This window comes from Symsagittifera roscoffensis, chromosome 1 (assembly GCF_963678635.1).
Source record: "Symsagittifera roscoffensis chromosome 1, txSymRosc1.1, whole genome shotgun sequence".
In the NCBI taxonomy this organism is placed as follows: Eukaryota; Metazoa; Xenacoelomorpha; order Acoela; family Convolutidae; genus Symsagittifera; species Symsagittifera roscoffensis.
Window position 1 is genome coordinate 44,744,756 of NC_087062.1, and position 22,235 is coordinate 44,766,990.

At 38.8% G+C, this 22,235-nt stretch overlaps 1 protein-coding gene across 1 annotated transcript in view; it reads right to left on the minus strand.

Annotated features, from left to right (window-relative positions):
• Positions 1-1,350: 1,350 nt before the first annotated feature.
• LOC134857499 (cadherin-23-like) overlaps positions 1,351-22,235 on the minus strand; it is a 121,666-nt gene continuing 100,781 nt past the window's right edge. The window contains exons 37-51 of the mRNA XM_063873736.1: positions 22,091-22,232; positions 21,587-21,792; positions 21,038-21,222; positions 20,329-20,626; positions 19,801-19,996; positions 19,257-19,404; positions 17,395-17,632; positions 16,681-16,868; positions 13,059-13,192; positions 12,584-12,738; positions 11,754-11,931; positions 11,059-11,291; positions 10,252-10,421; positions 2,419-2,488; positions 1,351-1,798 (exon numbers count right to left, since the gene is read on the minus strand). Coding sequence (XP_063729806.1) covers positions 1,704-1,798; positions 2,419-2,488; positions 10,252-10,421; positions 11,059-11,291; positions 11,754-11,931; positions 12,584-12,738; positions 13,059-13,192; positions 16,681-16,868; positions 17,395-17,632; positions 19,257-19,404; positions 19,801-19,996; positions 20,329-20,626; positions 21,038-21,222; positions 21,587-21,792; positions 22,091-22,232 — 2,636 coding nt within the window. The 3' untranslated portion in view covers positions 1,351-1,703. The remainder of the gene's footprint in view (positions 1,799-2,418; positions 2,489-10,251; positions 10,422-11,058; positions 11,292-11,753; positions 11,932-12,583; positions 12,739-13,058; positions 13,193-16,680; positions 16,869-17,394; positions 17,633-19,256; positions 19,405-19,800; positions 19,997-20,328; positions 20,627-21,037; positions 21,223-21,586; positions 21,793-22,090; positions 22,233-22,235) is intronic.

Below are 22,235 nucleotides of genomic sequence, written 5' to 3' on the forward strand. Positions count from 1 at the left end.
TTTTTCATTTAAGAAATCTACGAAAATTTCGAAATCTAGGAAAATTTGAAACTTTATTGGCCTTTTTGTTTTTGGAAATCTCTTTTTAGAGCTCTCAGAAATCACTACTAGGCCGTATTTTGACCAAATTTTCTTGGGGATTTGGTCCAAAAAATCCCCGTTTTTTTGGGACTTTTTGGAAAATCTTGACCAAAAAATCGCATTTTTTCAGCGCGTGCTTCCCACTCAAATTTAGTATATTTGGCGTCGAAGGCGCCCTAAAAAATTTAGAGTCCGCCAAACAAAAATGGAGATATTAAAATAAAAAAGAAAGAACTTTGGCGTAGGGGCACTGGGTGCGTAAAACATGTCTGCTTTAAATATTAGCTCAGTTTTTCCGTTTCTTAAACTAATTTATATGTCCAAAAACGAGAGAGTTGGAGAATAACGAGCGAGAAAGTGAGATTGCTATCTAGTTTTTTTGCGTCTTAACAACATAATTTTAGCTTAAATTAACTCAGTTTTGCGGAATATCATCCAAACGAAGCCCCTGCCACCGATTCCAGCAACTTTGGAAAAACAATGAAAAGCAAATTAAAAAACTTTTTCATCTTTTTTTGTTTTTGTTTGCCACATGTTCTACTGTAGTCAAAATAATTTGTGGTACTAGCAGAGCAGCCGAATTCAATTGTCTCGAGCTTTTGGATCAGTTATTCTTCTGATCACCTCCAGAACTGGGCAAAACTACGGTTTAAGATATTTTTGCTTCAAAAGCAGCTTCCTCAAATAACACTCTGGCGGGGACAAAATTGTGGTTAAGACCCCATGATGATTTCTCAGCAAAATGTCAAATATTTCAGGTTTTTAGTCTGTCTTACCGCTACTGCGGAAAGCAATAAACACTCCCAGGTTAACTTTACAACTGTTTCAACTTCTTTAAGCTGTTTTTACCTTTTTGGAGCTTTTTGAAACACTTTTGATACCCGAAACAAAAAAGACTCGGCCGAATTTGGGCATGAATCGACCATGCCCCGAATTGCTACTAGACCCTATCCACATCGAAAGCATGAATATTTGGTCGAGAAATGAGATTGTGCTTTAAGACCATTTATCCACGAGGGAAAGCAACAAAATACGAGCTGTACAGCTCATCGCGGCGAACCGCTGTTGTGCCCCAGCTTAAGAACTACTTTTTCTGGTTATTTTTCTGCGCTGGGTAATGTCGCTTCACCCTCAAGTAATGAGCACGGATCATGGTGGGCCTCGTATATCCGACCTTTCGACTGAGAGGCGGAGACGTAACCACTTCACGACCACTCCCCGAAGACGAACACCATGACCCGGGTCGAAAAATGAATGAACTTAGGAAGTCAAAAAATGAAGTGAGCACCTTGACCCGAGTATGTGTGGCTCTGCAAAAGTTATGTGTATACTTTATTTACATTTTTTCGCATATATCTGGAGTTTTGATTTTCAGTTCCAGCAACTATGCGACGTATAACAATCAGTCTATGGTTCCATTCATATGTACATTTCTTCTAACTAATTCTTGTGAATTATGGCAAGTAGCTCGATTAGGTTAATTTCCTATTCGTTTACGTCTGTTAGTTTTCCATATTGGTTTCAATGTTCCAGTAATTGTGTACACACTTCAGTTGTTTAATTTCGAAGCTGTTTCTTGAGGCGTGTCGTGTGGTATGTCGTCGATAAGTTTTTTTTATTTATTAGTTCAGTTTGGCCTTCATCACGTCAATCTCTTTCGTGCGCAGCCACCTCCTCTTTCCTGTCTTGTTGTTGTACGCGTAGAATCGCCCAGTCGCTGAAATTGTGAAATATTAAAGACTATTCGTATCAGGGCAAAAAATTGGATATTCTGACAGCCAATTCTTGTCTTTTAAATAGTTTTTGGCTGAAAAATGGCGACATTTTCTTTAAAAAAAATGTCATCGGATTGATTTCAACATGATTTGAAACGGGTCTAATAACGGGTGCATGAAAAAAAAATAGAGTTTCCTCAACTTATTTTGCAATGAATTCTGAACTGGATTATTTTGCAGCTTAAGGTTGAATAGAACGATATATAGCGCGTTAATTGTCCCAAATTGGTCAAACTGGCAAATTTCAAAGCCCATAAACTTACGAATTTTTGTCTCAGGTGAAATATTATTTTGATTTTGAGCTCAGGGCATCAGTAGATCTTAGATGAAATAAAAGCACGTCAAAAATGGCTTAGTTAAAAAGTCGAAATTTACCTAAAGAAAAAACAGCACAAATATTCCCTCTTCTTCTTTAAAAGTCGGGAAAAAAATTAACGGTTTGGGGTACATTTTGGAGTTCTATCCGTTAAAAAGATGATTTTTCAAAGAATTGGGTTAAATGAAACTTCAAAAAACATGTATCGGGTTTTCCTTATGGCAAGTAATAATAAATTGTGTCAACCTGGATCCTGGGCCATGCCGTTGAAGTCATCCAGCTCATTGCTCGCCTCTGGTTTCTCTTTCACCAACAGCTAAATAGAGGAGAGCAACTTGCAATAAAAGATTAAGTAGCAATATTAGCGATTCAGGGGTAAAGAAGACGCCTTGCCTTCTCCTCAGGAGTTCAACCCCTGACCATCTTAAGTGTCGTCCCACTTTGGAGCTATTTTAGGACAATCATTCTTTGCTGGTCTGCTCGGAATATTTTCTAAAGAGGCGTTCGGAGCCATTATTTACCAATTTTGAGGGGGATCACGTGCCAAAAAAAACGCGCAAATTTCTAAGCAAAACGTTCCGAAAAGTGCTTGAAAACTGGCAAATTTATAATGAAATGATTATGATTTTTTCACATTGTCTTTTTCACGTTTAAAAAATTATTTAGTTAGATTTTTGAAGATTTGTTTTTGTAAAGCTACAAGAAATGGGTGATTAGCTGAAACCGCAGCTTAATTAAGTCTCATAATTCTAAAACTATTTTTCAATGCTAGCATTCAACCAGTGGTATGCGCGGAAACTTATTTTTGAGAGGTCAGAAAAATTGTTAATTGTAGGTCTGTGGTGCAGCGTGGTACACGCAATTAGCTATATCATCATGTAAATTCTATTTGTCTATTCCAAAATCAAAGTCGTTGGATTCTATGGTCGCTGGCCACATGTCTAACCGCTGCTAACGTTGGTGCTAAATAACGCTCTCGCTCTCTGTCAATTCATGTAAAATTTAGGTTATTGCCTTTACTCTTTTTGTCTTGATATTAATATTCATTTTACCATACTTATGTATTTACAATACAAGATGAAATAAATCCTTGACTTTAGTTTGTCAAACTAGAGTTTATCGAGATACCACATAGTGCAGCCAGCAGTTCCGATCGTAGATGACCAAACATCTTTATTGGGAGTAGCCGCTAGTGGCCTAAACCTATCTGGCCTAAACCTACGCCAAGCATCTGGGAAAGATGGATAGTACAATTTAATTTTTCGATTAGTCAGCGCGAGAAATGTGACCCGCGACCAGTGATGTGCATTTAAACAGTTTTTAAAGGAAAATAAAAATTAAAAGGATAACAATTTTATTTAAAGGATCCTTTAAATGATTACATTACAGTAAACATTGTAATCGAAGTTTCAAGTTCTCAGTTTTTAGACAATTTCTTCTGCATTCCGTCAGACTCTGAGCTTTAGAGAACATTCTTTCCGCTAATGCAGGCGAGGGTATTACAGATAAAATAGCTTTTGCTACTTTCGACAACCTTGGAAAACGTTTGTTTTCTCGTTTGAAGAAGTCAAATGCCAAAATGTCCTCATCGATAGCAAGAAAATCAGAAAATTCTTTATTGAATGTCGTACACAGAGACGTGGGGTGCTGTTTCTCGGGACACACGACATTTTTTTTAAATATGTCTTCAATAGGATTGTCAATAAGTTCAATTGTTTCACTTTCGGCTACTGTAGCTTGTAAAATGTGGGGTTCCTCAGTCGTCAAACTTCGGCCCATTTCTTCTAGGTACAACTTTGCTCTTTCTTCTTCAGAAGGCATCAGTGCCGATGTTTTGTCTTTACTTGGACTCAGCAAGGTTGCCGCACAAAATACAGTAGAGAAATCACCAAATCGCCGTATGTGGGAAAGTGTCGTGTACAACCTTGCACAGAAATTTCTTGCTTCTTGATGGATTCTTTCTTCACGGCTCCATTTGTCAAGCGGCTGCTACCATAGCAGAGCAGTTGTCACTTTGTATTCCGATGCATTTCTTAGGATTCAACTCACAGTTTTCCAAGACACGGTGTATTTCTTGCACAGTTATATCAGATCTAGTACTGTCAACCACCATAAATTCAAGAACTTGAAGTATTTGTGTCCAATTTAGATCAATTGTTGATACGGTAACGAGTAAAGACTGTTCACCACGAACGTCGCTCCAATGATCAAGTTGTATTCCAAAATAGTTCGCTCCCTTAATTCTTGAAAGGTTTTCGCTAGCAATCGATTGTATGTCATTTTCGATTGATCTGAAGTTAGGAATAGACTGGTATTCTATAAGAGCCTGGAGGAAAGACCTTTGAACAGGATTCCGGAACAAATTCATTGGTAAGGGCGTTGAAGCAAATGCAAAGGATACTTTACGACGTTTTCTTTCCCTCTCAGTAACAACAGAATTGTTGGTTGATAATCTCATTTGATTTGCAGGGCCACTTGACTCTAAGAAGTGTAAATAAGATGTAACCTCTTCAGATGATCCTTAGCACTGTTTGTGAAGTTTGTTTTAACAATTCCTGATAATTTCTTGGGACAAACAGTGCATTTGTAGCATTTATCACCATTTAAATACTCGAAATGCTGCTCTAGAAATGGTCGAGTGGCAAACGACTTTCTTCCCATAACTAATTGTTTATTTAGTTCACGTAATTAAGTACTTTATTGATGCAAAGGTAAGTTAAAACAATGTTACATTCAATTCAACGTGCATAACATTCCTCCAACATTGCTAGTAATAGTTGAAAGAGCGTAACATCCAATTACATTCTAGTTCATAACGTAATTACGTGCATAACATTCTTTATATCTATGCAAACACATAAGAAACCAACCAACATAAACCGCCAACCAATAAGAAGCAAGCACAAAGACTGGCTCTATGACGCAAGGCAAGCGACTAATCCTTTAATTTGTAATTTTTAGAGGATCATTTAAATGAAATCCTTTTAAAGGATTGGTATAAAAAGGGCATAAAAATTAAAGGATCCTTTAAATATCCTTTAAAAGGATTATTTAAATGCACATCACTGCCCGCGACAGCTTACAAAACTCCAAGATATGTTCACGATGACCATCCCCCAAGACATCCGAAGAATGGAACATCCGAAGAAACCGCAACACAGGCTGATCGTTTAGCACGCGCGATGCTGCAGCTGTACTTAAAATGGATGAACTAAACGACGAAGAGAGCCAAAGGCCTTAGGGTAGCTCTTGGTGTTTGATTCCTCGAATCGGGCCAAAGAACTAAATCTAGATCTAGGTACAGAGAGTAGAAAACGCTTCTTTCAAAATTATCTGCATAGGGACCTCAGCGCATTTTCTTAAAACAATTTTTTCGAAAATTGTGAGCTGTTGCTCAAGAAGGTTAAAAAAATTGAGAATCGAACGTCTGCAAGATTAGAGAGCGAGAGAGGCTGGAGTTTTGTCATGCAAGATTAGAGAGCGAGAGAGGCTGGAGTTGATCACATAAGAATCAAATAGGAACCAACGTTTTCAGAAAAAAGTTAGAAACTTTCGAACAGGACAACCGGACACAGTCAAATTAGTATAGACAAAAAGGGAGAACTCCAAAGAATTAAAGCCTGTTTTTGTGGCAAAAATTCTCGCACACGAAGACAATCTCTCATGATGAGGGAATTCGTACTCTCAATGTTTTGATTGAGCGGAATCAAGTTTAAGCCGTGACCTTTAGGACACATTTTTCCGCAAAAATTTTGCGGATCTGAATTTAAATACAGACTGAACAGTTGCCGCCCTTCTCTGGCACTAAACTTAATTTAGACCGTTATTTGTTTTCATAGCCGAAAAGTAAAAATAATCCAGAAATTTTTATTTACGAATTTGGGGCAAAAATTATTCACATTTTTTTGGAGGCAAAATCGTCCGTGTCAATGGTATACTTACATTACTAATAAAATTAAGTCAACAGAAAAAATCTTATGCCGGTTCTCATTCATTCAAGTTTTTCGGCTAACAGAATTCTCTTAGCAAAAACGGTCGAAAAAGTCCTGTAGTGACAACCCAAATTGTTGATCCCAAAATTGTTCCCAGAGGGAGAAATGTTTTGCAGCGTGGTAGACGCACTTAGTTATATCATCATGCTTATTCCATTTGTCTATTCTAAGGTCAAAGTCATTGCACTCTAAGGTCGTTGGCGACCTGTTTAACCGCTGCTAACGTTGGTGCTAAATAACGTTCCCACTCTCTTTCAATTATTTAAGATTTAAGTTATTGCCTTTATTGTTTTTGTCATGAAACTAATATTTTTATTTTACCATGATTATTCATTTACAATACAAGATGAAATGAGTGCTAGTTTTAGTTTTTTCGATCTAAAATTTTTTGAGGTACCTCAAGTTTGATGAAATTGATTTTCTGAGATCTTCCAACTAAAAACAACCTTTTTCAAGAAAAGTTTTCAAAAAATTTTTTAAAGGCAAAAACAGAATTTGCGAGGACTTCTTTTGAAGACTTCAACGCAGAACTGCTTTTTTTGTAGAGCGCTTTCCCGCCGAAGGCACCTTTAGAACACTTTCTGAGTTGCGAAGCCGTTGGAAAAAGATGAAAACATTGCTTGCTGAAAAACAGACTTTTCTTGATCCACATCCGCGGACATAATCTTAACGTAACACGGATTCTAGACAAAATAAATTCCATTTCAAGAAACTTAGTTTATGAAATTATTAATATAAAGTTCGAGGTTCCCAGCAAGAAAATATACTAAAGTAAGAATTGAAATAATAAATTCCATAAAGCTCGTGTCAAAATTGCGTCTCGAAATAATGCGGCGGAAAAAAAATTAGCTAGAAAGCATTGTACATAAATGCGGTGTCGGTCAAGGCAGGTCTTCCATTGTGTAAGCCAGGTAAAACAAGCGGTACTATTATGAAGTTCACACCACTTTTCTGTGATAGTAAATTTGTGGAAGAAGTTGACAACTCGCATAAAAACTGTAATATAAAAGTACTCATGTTAGAGTAAGCGATTGAAAAAAAAACCGTTCTACCGTTCTGGTTCTCACCCTGGGGGAATAGGAACTGGTCAGTAGCTTAACAAAATGAATTTTTGTACAAAAACTATAACAAGTGACAAGGTTGCGTGCTGAAATGGGCAGGTGGTGAAAGCTATCTTTCTGAAACTAAATTTGATTCTATATTCCAATGATTCTTTGGTTGTCTAATAAATTGATCACTCAGATGCCATCATGAAGATTTTAAAATCTTCAAAAATGATTTTGTTACCAAATTGATTGTACAAAAATGAGTTAGTGAAAAGCAACCATAGAAGTCTGGCAAACATTGTAATTAAAAATGGAGGCGTGGGCTTTATAGCTGTCTTATACCTAAATGAGTCACCTTTACTTTGTCGCAAGTCAAAATTAAATTAAACTAGTTCATGTAACGGTAGTTATAAAAAAGGAAACAAAATTAAAACACTATCGAAGTTGCCTACCCTTTACTTGATTCTGAAGTTAGCCAGTTTCGCAAAACTTCAAGGAGACTTCAAAAGGAATTCAATAGAGTCCTTTATTCTCAATACATTCTGTAAGACATTTGAAAAACAAACGTTCAAATAGTCCTAGTCGCATCAATACAAAAACTCAGCAGATCCTATTATCAACAAATGGGTACACAAAGCAAAAAATGAATCTTTTTAAATTCTGTGTGTTTTCCCAGTTTACCATATTTTACTTATTTTTGAGCAAAAAAAGTCACAATAAGTTGAAAAAATTGATAGACCAATAAGTTCACGTCAAGTCGTGAGCTGAATATTCACAAATCTTTACGTTTACTGGATAGAAAACAATTGATTTCAATCATGCCGGTGTGAAATTTGAGCAAACATATATTGGCTCTACATGCACGTATTGAGATGACCGACTATCTACTATAAACCGTTGCAGGAATCAGGCTTCCGCTGCGTATTTAGTATATTTTGAAAGGTCTTTGATATGAATGACCATAAAAATTAGAGGCCCTCGGTTCTCATAGTCTATTTCTGATGCTTTACACAGTTATGAAACAAACGGAGATCAATGCGTTAAAATGTCAAATCAGCAAAGAAAATTAGCGATAAGGGGTTTCATTTTTTGAGTGAAAGTAAGCAAACTAAACACATTTTTGGCGGATAAACAACAAACCGTCATGTCTACAAACCGCCATATCTTGAAGCCGAACTTGCATCAGAATCACGTAAATTACATCAGAATTACGTAACAATTGCTTGACAACAATGACTATCTGTTTTTATGTTGCATAACAATATTAATTTTCGACTTGTTGGAATAAAAATCTTATTTTTGGTTTGTTGGCTCTTCGACTTGTTGGCCTACCACCACATTTTCAAAGCGGGTTCTAGATAAAACTTTAGACCATTTGACAGGTGCGTAAATAGAAAAAAAACTCAATGCCAGAAACAAGCCAAAAAATTTTTGTTCCGACTACTGAAAACGGGATGGAACTTCGCATTCGGGTCTGTTTTAGTTTCTGTTCCAACCAGTTGAAAAATGCGGAAGAGCTTTGTATTCGGGTGTGTTTTAGTTTTTATGTTTTTTTTCCACGCAAAATCAATTACCACAAATAATCATCGGAATGGGTTGAGTTATATATAGTCGCGATACGAAAGATATTTACGAACTTAAAACAATTTTCTCAGTGTCGAGAAAAACAGGTTTGAAATGTTTGATTTTTAGTCTAATTTGAGCTAATAAGGTCAGCAAGCAGGCTTACAATAGCTTATTTAAGCCGTGAAACATTAATTAATTTCGAGCAAAGTTAATTTTTTCAGCAAAATTTTTTATTAATCAAAATTTGAAAAAAAAATCACAAATTTTTTGCAAAAAATCACAAATTCTGCTATGGTGGGAACATTCTGCGCTATTTGCACAACAACCGACTATCTTTGCTGTTTTTTCTTTTTTTTTTCAATTTTTTGTTTTATAAGCAAAATCAGATACCGCATATAATCGTTGGACCGAGTCGAGTGATACACCATGATCAAGCCTTTTAAATCGTTATTCGAACGGCCTCAATAATTTCCAAAAAGTGTCCCCAGTGTCAAGAAAAACCGGTTGAAATTTTGATTTTTTCGTCTAAACTTGGGCGAGTGAACAGGCTGGAATTAACCTATTTATGCTATTTTCGTTTTTTTTAAATAAGACTATGGTCGGCAAGTTATGTGCTACTTGCACAGAACAGAGCCGGCTACTCTTGTCTTTCTCGAGTTGTTTTTATTCATAGTTCTATAATTGATTTCGAAACTAAACTAATCAAGAGCTCAACATTTCTAAAGAAAACCGATGTGGATCCAAGTTATCAAGAAAAATGTTCAAAAACCGTATCAGATCTTTACATTTTGATTACATTTATTTTTCTGGAGCTATTACCAACCTAAGGCGCGGCAACACCTTAGGTTGGTAATAGCTCCAGAAAAATAAATGTAATCAAAATTTCAGACAATTCGGCCACAGACAATTCAGCCAATTTGAAATTCAGACAATTCAGCCAAAAGTATGCAGACAATTCAGCCAGAGACAATTCAGCCAGTAATAGTGACCGCCGCAGTCGCGCCAACGTGTTGTGAGCTTGCCAAGAGAGGGTAGGACTCTATACGAAATTTAGAGCCGGTTATCGCCGCCAAGCGGCGACGCGCGCGTAACGCGCCCACCGGCGACCTTAAACCGAGAAATATCTCCAATTCCGATTTTTTTTTCGAATCTCGCGTTTTGTAAAACTGGCTGAGTTGTCTCAGGCTGAATTGTCTGTATAATTTTGGCTGAATTGTCTGAATTTCAAATTGGCTGAATTGTCTTTGGCCGAATTGTCTGTGCGCCGTTGCCCGCATCCTGTGTTTTTTTTTAAATTCGACATTTGCTTTCCAAAATGGGCCTCACTTGATGGGTTGAACAGCTCTTATGCGGACGCTAGATTTATGTCCAACAAGATTTTATGGAGAACTGATTGCTGCGATTACTTCTTAACAGGGGAAAGTTTGGTCAATGCATTTATCACTAGGCTTGCAAACGGAATAATGTTTGCTTACTGGATTAGTGATGAATACAGGGGCTACCGCCTGCTGCCCATCCGGTTTGTCGTCCTCCAGATTTAAATTGCCGCCCGACTTCTTTCTCTCCCTCTCTCCTCTGTCCTTATTCTCGACCACCGACGGCTTCCCCACTGGAACAGCTGCTATCACTGGAGCAACTGACTTCTCTACACAAACACACGCGTTCATACATTCGCGGATGCAGGGCAGATCTGGGGGAGGTTGCATTTGAAAATTTTAAGGCCGCTAACATTCACTAAACTTGAGGAAAGAGCGCCCCGAATACACGCAACCGTTGAACAAATTTTTGTCAAAAGTATTTCTCAGATATTCTTAAAGCAAAATAGCGTCTTCATGGTGTTTTCTGTGGCTCAAGTTTATTTGATCTACCTTAGAGGAGAGGTTGAATTATTTTTTAATGCCCTCTCGAGAACGGTACACCGACAAAAGAGCGCGTACCAAAAGAGCGCACTTTTAAGTACCAAAAGAGTACTTAATCAATACTTAAACATTATGGTACTTAAATGTGCGCTCTTTTGATACTTAAATGTGCACTCTTTTGGTACGCGCTCTTTTGTGTATGCACCCTCGAGCACATCCTAGATGCGCCCAAACTTGAGAGACAACTCTAATGCTCTCATATTTCGTGAAATTTCCTTTTTCGGCTCCACTTCAAACTTTAATTTAACTGTTTGTTAATTCAATTCAACAGATTTTAACTGACAGCATTGATCCCAACGAAAAATATATGTACTTTTTGCCTCGAGCCAGTAAACTAATTAAAGTGGAAAAGCGTGTCCTTACGTTGCAGTCTGGACACGTCTGGCTTCGCAGCTGCTGCTGGGGTGGGGGCAACTGCCGGGGTCTGTCTCTTGGCCTGGTTAAATGCAGCCACTCTCTTCCTCACATCATCACCCCTCGATCTCTCCCTCCTGTAGGTTGGCCTAGTCTCCCTAGAGGCAACCACTGCTCCTCCCCCTCCCCCTCCTCGGGTGCCGTCGAGCACTGAGGTGTAAGTGGGCTTCACAAGTGTCAGACTGAGAAAGAACATTAGTTGAAATAAATAGTCTCGCACATAGTGTTTAAGTGATCAAATTGGATTCAGATTATGTTGTCAATAATTCCAACAATCGATTCATTTGTTCAAAATTTTTCGTTTCTTGCAGGGAAAAGATCAAAACATTGAAGTGATCAGATGACACAGTCAGAAATATTATTTAAGAAAAATTTAACGATTTCTGATAGGAAATTGACAATCAGCCCTTAAAGCGTTTAGATTTATGGTGCGTAAAACTTTCATTCAAGTTCAAACAAAGAGTTCATATTTTCGCATCTACTTGCCAAACCCCTTAAACGAGACTAGAAGCAACATAATTAAGTTATGTTTTGCATCAGTTTAGGCACTGTATAAGGGGGAGGCTGGGGTGTTGTGATTGCTATACTGGAGGAAGGGGCGGTGGCGGTGTGAAGTATATCCATAATTATGTCTGTCGACTGACCCTACGCCGTCCTTGTTTCTGAGGGAGAAGTAGAGGTAGAGTGCGATGATGGCGAGGATGAGGAGAATGGTGATGATGGCAATGGCGATGATCCACCGGTTGGGTGTCTCATCCGCAAACTTCACCGCATCTTTCGGGTACCCTTCCACCGAGAGCACTGGGTAGTTCGCAAACACATCTGCACAAATAAGTTAACACTGAAGCCATCTTATGATTGATTCACAACTGGTGACCTAGTTTGTAATCAGAAATCAAAAAATACGCATTAATAAAGAAACATCTTAACTTGAGCGTCACATGATTTGAATATGTAACTCAAGTTTTAACTCAACAGAAGAATAAAACTCTTGTATCTGTATGTAGTAAACAATTTCAAAGGTGAACTAGGTAGTGAGTGACGTAGAATTGGTCTAATTTCGGATGATAGAAGCCTTATGCATACCAAGCAAAAAAATGGAAACCTCCATCAAGACATCTGCCATTAAAACACAAGTATCAGGAATAGCCCGACAGACAAACGATTGTTTTCAAGTTTGTTTTAATTTTTTTTTCATTTTATTTTATTACATTTAACTTTTTCATGTTATTACTGCTCCATAGACCTTAAAAGGCAGTTGGAGCATTCAGGGCTTCGGCCTGACGCGAGCAGTCTTGCTTGAAATTTAAAAAAAAACTTCAAGCAAAAATCAGTTTTTTTTTTAGAAAACCAGCTGTTAAAGTTTTTACCCGCTGTAATAGGCCAAGATCAAAGAAGCCCAAATCAACTTTAGCTCTACGTACTACATGGATCCACTATGAGGTTTTTGCTAAAAGTAGAGTTTGCATCTGACCTTGATCTCTGAGTCCATTCACTGGTGTTCCGTCTCCTGCTGCTTGGAACATGAGCAGCATCTGTTCGGCCGAGAGGAAGTTCGCATCCGCCTCTGCATTTGACAGGTCAAGGTCACTGCTGTACGCATACACGTACGCTGTCACAGTCTGACCACTAGAGCAAAAAATAGTTAGTTACTCATACGATAAACAAGCATGCAGTTATTGCGCATCAGTAAAACGCATGAAATTTACTCCTTGCGGTAGGGTAGAATAACATTAGAAAACAAAATTGCAGCAGTACACACTTCTACGAACATCAATCTAACGATCCTCAACAAGCAAACAGTAATATTTTTGATCCTGCCAACTACATTTTTCAAATACATCAGAGAAGAAATAACATTGATTACCCAGAAAAAAATCGACAAAAAAGAACAAAAACGGAGAAAACCAGAAAAGACGAAGAGCAAAATGATATTAAATGAAAGTGACTTGTTGAGAGTGGATGCAGATCGTCTCCTCCTTCGCTTGGATGTGTTTCTCCGGGTGTAGATGAGACCCACTTTGCACAGAGGGTAGCTACGCTGACACTCCCGCTGCACATTGGCCGAGAACTCACTCTGTGCCTGAAAAATACTCATATATTACAATGGAGCAAGCATCACAATTTAGCATTTTCTCGAGAGGGAGGGGTAGATTTTGCAGGCTAAAAACAGGCTATAGTACGTTTTTGGGCACTTTTAGACCAAAAAAGTTAAATTTTTGGTCTGCGCTCCCCCTGACCCCAAATTTAGTGAATATTGCGGCCGAGGCGCACTAAGAACAGTTATGGGGTTGGTCGATCAAATACGGATGTCATAAAACTGTACCAAAAGATCGAATACATGAGTAGGGGCGTCTGCCGCCACCTCACCCTAAATCAGCGATTTTATTGCGATTTCATGGCGATTTCAGGGCGAAAAAATAGATTTTGTTGAGATTGTGGAGATAAAAATTTATTTTAGTGGAATTATAATGCAATATAATCTTCATGAAAATAATCTACTTTCTTTCTATTATAATAGAAAACGTTGCTTAAATTGGTTACACATAATCGATTATAATGGCAACATTTTCGGCAACATTTTCTCAATATAACCTATTTTTATCCGAGAAACTTGGCAGAATGGAGGAGAAAAACAAAGGGTAGAAAGAGCCCCTCTGGTTTTTCTAAAAGATCGTTTTAAAGGACCCCAGAACACCATAGACCCAAAATTGGGTAAAGATATGGAACAAGTGGCAAGAAAATCGGGTACAATAGCACACAATAGCACGTAAAACAAAAAATCCTGGGGTATTCGGTGCACAATTTAAAATAATCGAAAACGGGTCAATCATTAATTACTTCCCGCACATTGCGTGGGTTCGGGAAGATGGAAAACAACCGAGAGTAATAAGACACGACGGTCTAGCTTTTGTACCGGATCCTCGAAATTACGGAAAATGTAGACCGGCGCAGCTAAAAGACTTTGTAGCATACAAACATTTACCAAGAGCTAAATCCCGTATTTCAGACGCAGGAGTTAAACAAAACCTACTGGCTCAAAAATCCAAAAGCAGACACCCAAGGAACAGCAGAACACGGCGGAAAAATCATCGACATCTGCAAGCCCCAAACGAAAGCCACCTAAAAACATTGAGGAACTCACCCGGCAAACGATGAACCGAAAGGCGCTAGGACAACATCGTATTCATAAAGCGACACCAACAACGTCGAAAAGACAAACTCCGAGAAACCCACCAACGGCTACTAAAAGCCTCAAGTCTCCAAGTCGCAAAGGAAAGGGCAGCCCAGAGAAATTACGCAGAGACAACACACACATTGAATTTGAATGTGACACGTCGATCTCAATATCATCGGACGATTCTATCAACCAAGATATTACACAATCGCCACACACGCTCCCAGCCAAAAAGATTGACAAGAAAAACACGCCGCCCCAGGAAAACCTACCGAGCCGTAGATCCACAAGGACCAAAACAAGCGCGCTTGCAAATAAGTTTGGAAATGCAATTCCGATCAACACGATTGCCAATGATACCACTGCGGACAACGAGGTTTGTCAAATAACGATGCAACATCCGCAAAATCAAAATGCCGAACCAATTTTTCAGGCAGCAGGCACGACTCACGAATCGTCGAGAGATATCGAATGCATCGAAATTAACACAACTGACGAAACGCCAGAACAGTTAAGAGTCAAGGAAACCGATGACGGGACAGGTGTTCATTTCACTTCCATACGCGACACAGCCGATCCAGAAAATACACTGTGCACGCCGACAAAAACTACCACACACTCAGTTTCACCACAGGATAATCCGAGTGATAAGTTAGTTACGGCGATAAATACATCAACACAACCCGGTTCACCACAAAGCCCGAATCAAAGAGCAATTAGTTACGTGATTGATAGACAAACTGGAACTTCCTACTCACCAGACAAATCGCTCATTGAAAGTTTTAATGACGCAATGAAGATTCTCAAATCCATTTCGCCAACGAAAAACTCTATGACATTTCAAAGAGAATGCGAGAGACAAGATCGCCCTAAATACCTCATTAAACACACGAAGGCGGCGAAAAGCAGCAAACCGGACACCCAACAAACACCACAGACCTCATCTGCAACGAACGCCCCCCAGACTTCACCTCCACCGAACGAGGATGATGATAAAAAACAGGAGAACATATGATGTGCTCATCGTATAGAAAAAAGAAGGGGGAATGTTATCCGTACGGATATACTGGATATCCATTAAAACTCAGTATAACTAAAACACGTTACATAGATTGTTTATAGTTCTAACCTTTAACCATACCTACTTATGTAACCTTATGTAAACGTAATCATATAGATGTCTGATCTAAATTAAGTACCTATTAAACCTAACACCATATTCAATAGTTATTTATGAGTTTCTGTCGCTCTCATGATTTCGAGGTCAGATTCGAATCAGACATAACTTTACCGATTGAATTTAAGTTGATAACAAAATCTTCTTGTTTCCTATTTCTATTACACAGTATGTCTCAAACCATATCTAACCGATATACACAGAATCCGTGGGTATAACAATAATCTTCCTGAAAATAATCTACTTTCTTTCTATTGTAATAGAAAACGTTGCTTAAATTGGTTACACATAATCGATTATAATGGCAACATTTTCGGCAACATTTTCTCAATATAACCTATTTTTATCCGAGAAACTTGGGTGCGGGCAGAATGGAGGATAAAATTTGAACTAAGATGTACGAGAAAATGTATCAAAGAGCCGTGCAACCTCATCAGAATTTACCCCATCTAAAATCTCCGCCCACACATTTGCTTCCACAGATTTGCTTCTGCAGGAGCTTTTTTTGATCTCCCGAAAAAACTTAGGGGCACAGAGTCATGTAGGAATGATTATGATAAGGTCAAGCAAAAAGTCAATCAAGTTGTTAAACGCGTCAATATGGTAAGTTGTGCTCCAGACATATCGCGTTTTTTTTGGAAAAAAATCTAAAAATATGAGTAGATATAGATAATTCCCAGCGTGGAGCTTCAAAAATGATCCATGAACCCGTGGCGGATTTAGGGGGGGCGGACGCCTCCCTCCCCCCTCAGGGATTCGACCCCCTGCCGACCCAAAGGGTCCCCCCTTTGATACTTTTTCAGAAATCTATTTTTGGCCAACCGAACCTAAAATTTTTCTAAAGGCGTCTTTGGCGCCAATATATACTAACTTTGAGGGGGAGCGCGCGCCAAAAAAAAACGCGATTTTTTTGTCAAAATGTTTCAAAAAGTGCCCAAAAACGGCTTTTTTGACTGTTTTTTCAAAAATTTGCCTGCGGCGCAGAAAATTTAGTCAATATAGGGTCAAGGCAGTGCTTTGGGAGAGCTGGAAAAATCAATTTGGTGGACCTAAAAAAAAATGTCAAAATTTTCGAATTTTTTTTTGAAAATCCGCCCCCCCTCGAGAAAATCCTAATCCGCACCTGCATGAACCTCACCGAACAATAACGAAATTGAGTGAAAAATGAGTAGAGTAGAGAGCTGGGGGAAAAGAAGTAACCGGGTAATTATCTTACGTCTTCGTCGAACTGTGCGTAGCTGATTCCGACTTTCATTTGAATGACCTGCAGTTGTATGTTGAGCACATCAACTCTCACCACCCCCTCCGAGGACAGTCTAGGGTTGCCGTTGTCCTTGGCTATTACTCTCAAAGTGTACTTGTCATCTGGCCGAATAGTCTGGTCAGGGCGAAGGGCCACACAGCCTGTTAACACGTATAGTCTAAATTATTATCGTCCAAATTCAGTTTTCGAACCTGGGCGGGTTCCAATTTGAGAAAGAATGGAACAAGACGGTTACCTTGTCGAAATAATCTGTAAACAGACCTAGACAGATTGGTAAAAATGAATATATAGGGAGCCCGACAACTGCCGGGTTACATTGCATAGGGAAAACCATGGATTGAAGCCAGGAACTTAAAGAGTCCGGGGTAATCCTGAACTTCCCTTAAAGGAGTCATCCAATAACCATTCAAGGAAGACAAAGATAAATTTTTAATCTACACTATAACTACTGACATAAAGGATCTTATCGCAGTAATGTTTTTGACCATTTTAACGCTTAAATTTGTTAAATGTGGAAACTGAAGAGCTCTAGAAAAATTAGCCACTACTAATTCCATAGCTCTAATTAAAGAAGATCAGTTTCATGGATCTTGAGGTGAAAACTGCATATTGAGCATATCAAACTAAAAGAATGACAATTTTCATCGCAGTTTAACCCAGACTAACCTGAGTCTGGTCCGATCTCGAACTTGTACTCCAGGTTTTTGAAGGAGTACACGATCACCCCATTCTGCCCCGAGTCAATGTCAGTGGCGGTCACCTCCTCAGCACACAGGATGAAGTCCGAGTACTCTGGGGTGATGACTGCGTGGTAGAAGTTACTCGGCTGGAATTCGGGCGCGTTGTCATTCAAGTCCAGAATGTTCATTGTCACCGTTGAAGTACCAGATAGCGGCGGAACTCCCTGGAAAAAACATAAGTTTTATTTGAAAATCCGAACAATTCAAGGAATAAGATTAGAGTATACAGGACGAAACTGGAATGAGACCAGACCTGCTTCTTCTTATAGTAGTATACCCTTCAGGGCGCGTTACAAAAGTCTAAATATGTTTTCTTTTTTTTTCAGAAGCGTACAGTTCCTGTTTCCATCAAGTGGAGAACGTTTACTATTTGTTCCATGTAGGATATAACCCGCACTGGAGTTCCATGGATAATAATCGATTATATTGTCATTTTATAGTCAGTATCTATAAAACTACAAAAAAAATCCATTATAATTCATCAAAAATGGATCAAAATCCATTATTTTTATATCAATATAATCCATTATAATCGATTATAATCCATTAAAAATGGGTTATATTTCTTATATTTTATATGCCAATACAATCTCTTATAATCGGTTATAATCAATTATAATGGATTTTTCGAGAGGTTAGTCATGAAAAATACAACTTTTTTTTCAAAGTTATCGCATTTCCTGTTTAGTGCAGTTGCTACGAATTAGTTTACCCCCCTTACCCGTTTTCCTCCTGTTTACAACCCCCCCCCCCCCACCTCCCCACCTCCCTGCCAGTTTACCACAACCGACCGCCATTCGCATCCGCCCCCCTTTATGGGGGGGTTATTTATTGTTGGTAGACTTTGGGGGGTTTATGATTTATGGTGGTTTGAGCAAATGCGAACAGATGGGGGGCAAAGTGGGGGGGGGGGGGGGGTAGGTTAATTCGAGTAGGCCGTGAGTAACGCAGAAATGTTGCAAGTTTTGCAAATTAATTTACAAAAAATGTATAGATTATACTCCGTTATAATCTATCAATTAAAATCGATTTTAAATGGATTATAATCCATTATAATGGATTTTAAATTGATTTAAATCCATTATAATGAATTTTAATGGATTGTGTTTTAACAAAAATAATCGATTATGATGACAATATAGTCAATTTCAAGGTCTAATTTTGCAAGAATAATGGATTTTAATGACAACATTTTAGACAACATTTTTCCATTATAATCGATTATTAGCCATGGAACTCCGGTGCGGGAAGTCCTTGTTGACCTCCATACCAGAAAAATGAAAGTCACACAGTGGAACCGATAGAACAGTAGTTATTTTATATACACTTTTTTCCCTGTAAAATATTTATTACGAACCAATGATCCATAACTAAATCTTACTCTTGAATTGTAAACCTGAAACCCTTAGTGGCTCAGAGTATTAACAATAATGATTGAAATCAGTTGCTTTAATTTCTCCTGTAACTTCGCAAAAATGCCACTATATTGCTAGATCCATTGAAACTTGGAAATATAAGAGTAAGAGTATGAGTGGTATTGTGACTAGGGAGTTGCACGAACCTATACGGCCGAAAATAGATAGCGTGACGAACAGACGGTGTACCCTATCCAAAATTACTCTATGAGAAGGCCACCCCAGACCTTAACTCAACAGTTTCATATTGAAGAAAACGAGGTTTCGAATTCTTATTCCACAAAATGAAATTGTAGGACCAGCATTTTTCTCAACCCTTTAGGGTGGTCAAAAAGAAACAGATCTATATTAAATGTTATGTAGTTTATTGTACCTTGTCAGTGGCTGTAACTTCGAATATGACTTGGGTGGTCTCCTCGTAGTCTATCTCCCTCCTCACAGTGAGTATGCCAGTGGTGGAGGCGTAGTTGAAGTAGAGAGTGGCTGTCGCATAGTCTGTGTCCCCATTCGAGTCGGTGATCCTGCAAAAATATCAGGCGTGAACTGACCTAAATAACAACTGAAATCGCTCCTCTCACATTCCAAAACTAAAAGGTTAATTAAACTCTGATTTAAAAGGACTGAGTTAACGCGATAATGATGGTGTTATCTTTTAGATTCAACAAACTTTTAGCTAAATTGCGGAATCATTTTTATGCAGCTATCGTAAGAGTTTTCCATATTCTTCTCGCGGCTTCTTATCGCTTTTTTTTCAGGTAGCACGGAAATTTTTTAAAATTTTTGTTATACAGAAGTTTTGTACGAGTGTTAGAAGCTTTTCTAGGCAAGTATAACCAATTTTGAACTTCGCAATAGGACACACTCAGACATTGCCGAAGGTTCATTGGTGATATGTTGTTTTCTACAATACAACTCACGCATATGTGATTTCGCTGTTCGGATTTCCCATCTCGTCGTTGTCTGTGGCGTCCAATATAGTAGTAATGACGTCACCGATGGGGAGGTTCTCGTTGATTGTGATGTTGTAGGAAGACTGAGCATAAGTGGGGTTCTCATCGTTCACATCCACCAGGTACACCACACAACTCGCAGTTCCAGTCAACTGGGGAACGCCTGCAATCGAGTTTAAAGCGACAGTGAAAATGACGTTTGGTGAAACAACTGTTTTGTGGAAATGAAGTCTCGAAGTTAATCAATCAAGAAATTGTTCAGCTGATTTTCGGGTGTTCTTCCAACATGGATTTTTAAAATTGTTATGCGTTGTGTTAATAATCATCGGGTCTGTTCCCTTTTTGGAAACGATTTCTTAAGGTTTATTCTTAAATTAACAATATGGATGAAATATCGTCTGCAGAGCGCCCCGGTCAAGATCGCAAAGACTCGGAAAGTGAAAATTGCTGAATTCAATTCGAAAAAAGCTCCATGAGAATGAAATAACCGAGCACCTTGATCGTATGCAATGCAGTCGAACGAGTAAGCGGCCTGTGCCTCCCTGTCCAGCAACACACTCGTCCTTATATGGCCATTGTCCTCGGTGAACATCTCGAACACCCCGTCAGCTGAGCCCGTGACATTGTACTTGATCTGTGAGTTGGGGTCCCCTGCCTCGTCCCTGTCTGTGGCCGTGAGGCGGGTGGTCGGGGTAGTGAGGAGGGTGTGGATGGTGGCGTCCTCAGAGATGTACCAGGTGTAGAGGGACTTGTCGAAGATGGGGGTCTCGTCATTGCAGTCCACGATCAGGATCTGCAAAGAAGTTGTGTTCAATGATTTCAATGTTTGAATCATGCGTACACGGATGAATTTAGCAACGGTGGAGACCACCCAAGTTCTTGTAGCTTCCTTAAAATTGCATGTAGGTCTTAAACAAGGGACCGAAAAGCGGTTCTCTGTAAAGAGCTGATCAGTTTGTAGGTTGGTTCTCACGCTCGTGGCCAAATGATCATAATTTAGTCATCATCATGCAAAAAAAGGTGCTCTATATCATAAATATGGAAACAACATTTTTAAAACCGGTATAAAAAACTCGACACGTCCAAGATTTGCAGCGATAATTCTAGATAGCTGTAAGCAAAAAAGAAAACGTCGTTAAAAACTTTCAAAGACTTTCTGAAAAATGATATAATTTTCAAAAACTCAACGTCGTCGAAAATTAACCTGGACAGTGGCAGTTGCAGATCTAGGCACCACTCCGTGATCAGTGGCGACCACTTTGTAGGAGAAGCCCAAGGGGTATGACTCCCTGTCCAGGGTCTGGAGGGAGGTGATCATGCCTGTTCCAGGGTCCAGGTGGAAGAAAGAGACGACCGGGCCAAACGTGTAGCTCAGCTCAGAGTTCACGCCTAGAATCATGTCACAAGTTTCATTCACCTATTTAGCTTTAAATATCGCCGAAACGTTTTTCAAAACCACTGGTCTACTATAACAGTGTATCCTTATTAGATTTTTTTGACGAATTTTTATAAAAATCGAAGTCAATATAAAAAAAATTATTCTACGTCAAAAAATTTCATGAACTTTTTTTTACAACCAACAGTTTATTTTAAGTTTAGATAGGAATTAATTAGCTAAAGAAATACTTGACCTTTAACAGCCGCTTTTTGAAATTTTATGTTTTTTAATGGCTGTCATTTTTCATCATCGCGAGTAGTTGTATACATTGTCTCGAATAACTTGATGAATTGTATGTCTCATTATGATTTTTACCGAAGTCATCATCTGTGGCGGACACATTGACGATGTTCTCGTATGGGTCCAGACACTCGCTGATGGTGGTGGTGTAGGTGGACTGGGTGAACACTGGGTCGTTGTCATTGATGTCCATCACATCTATCCACATGATTGCAGTGGCAGTCAGGGGCCCTGGGTTAGTGCCATGGTCTGCCACTCTGATCTCAAGATCATACAGAGGCCTGGAAAAAAAAAGAGAAAGCTTATCTTGATATAATGTCACAATCTTTTGATAGTTACTGATTTTCATGTTATCATAATGATATTCATGTTATCGCGGTCATTACGGAGAACAGATTTTTTCATTTTGCTGTTGTTTAAGCGTCGTTAAGCTGCAACATATATCTGAACCTATTTAATATTTGGCCTGTTTTCTTAGAGCCCACTACTGTAACAAGAAAATTCAGACATCCAGTTTTTCAAATCCTTCATGTTTTTCAAACAAGGCGGAAATTTTTCAAAGATGTAAAAGGAAATTACTTGGAGTCGAGTGCGCTTCCCGACTCCCTATCGAGAGTGGAAATCACCGTCACCACTCCACTGGCCGAACCCACGCTGAACAGGGTGAGATAGTTCAACTGAGTGAATGTGAAGTCAATGTTGATACTCATCGAGTCGTTATCGG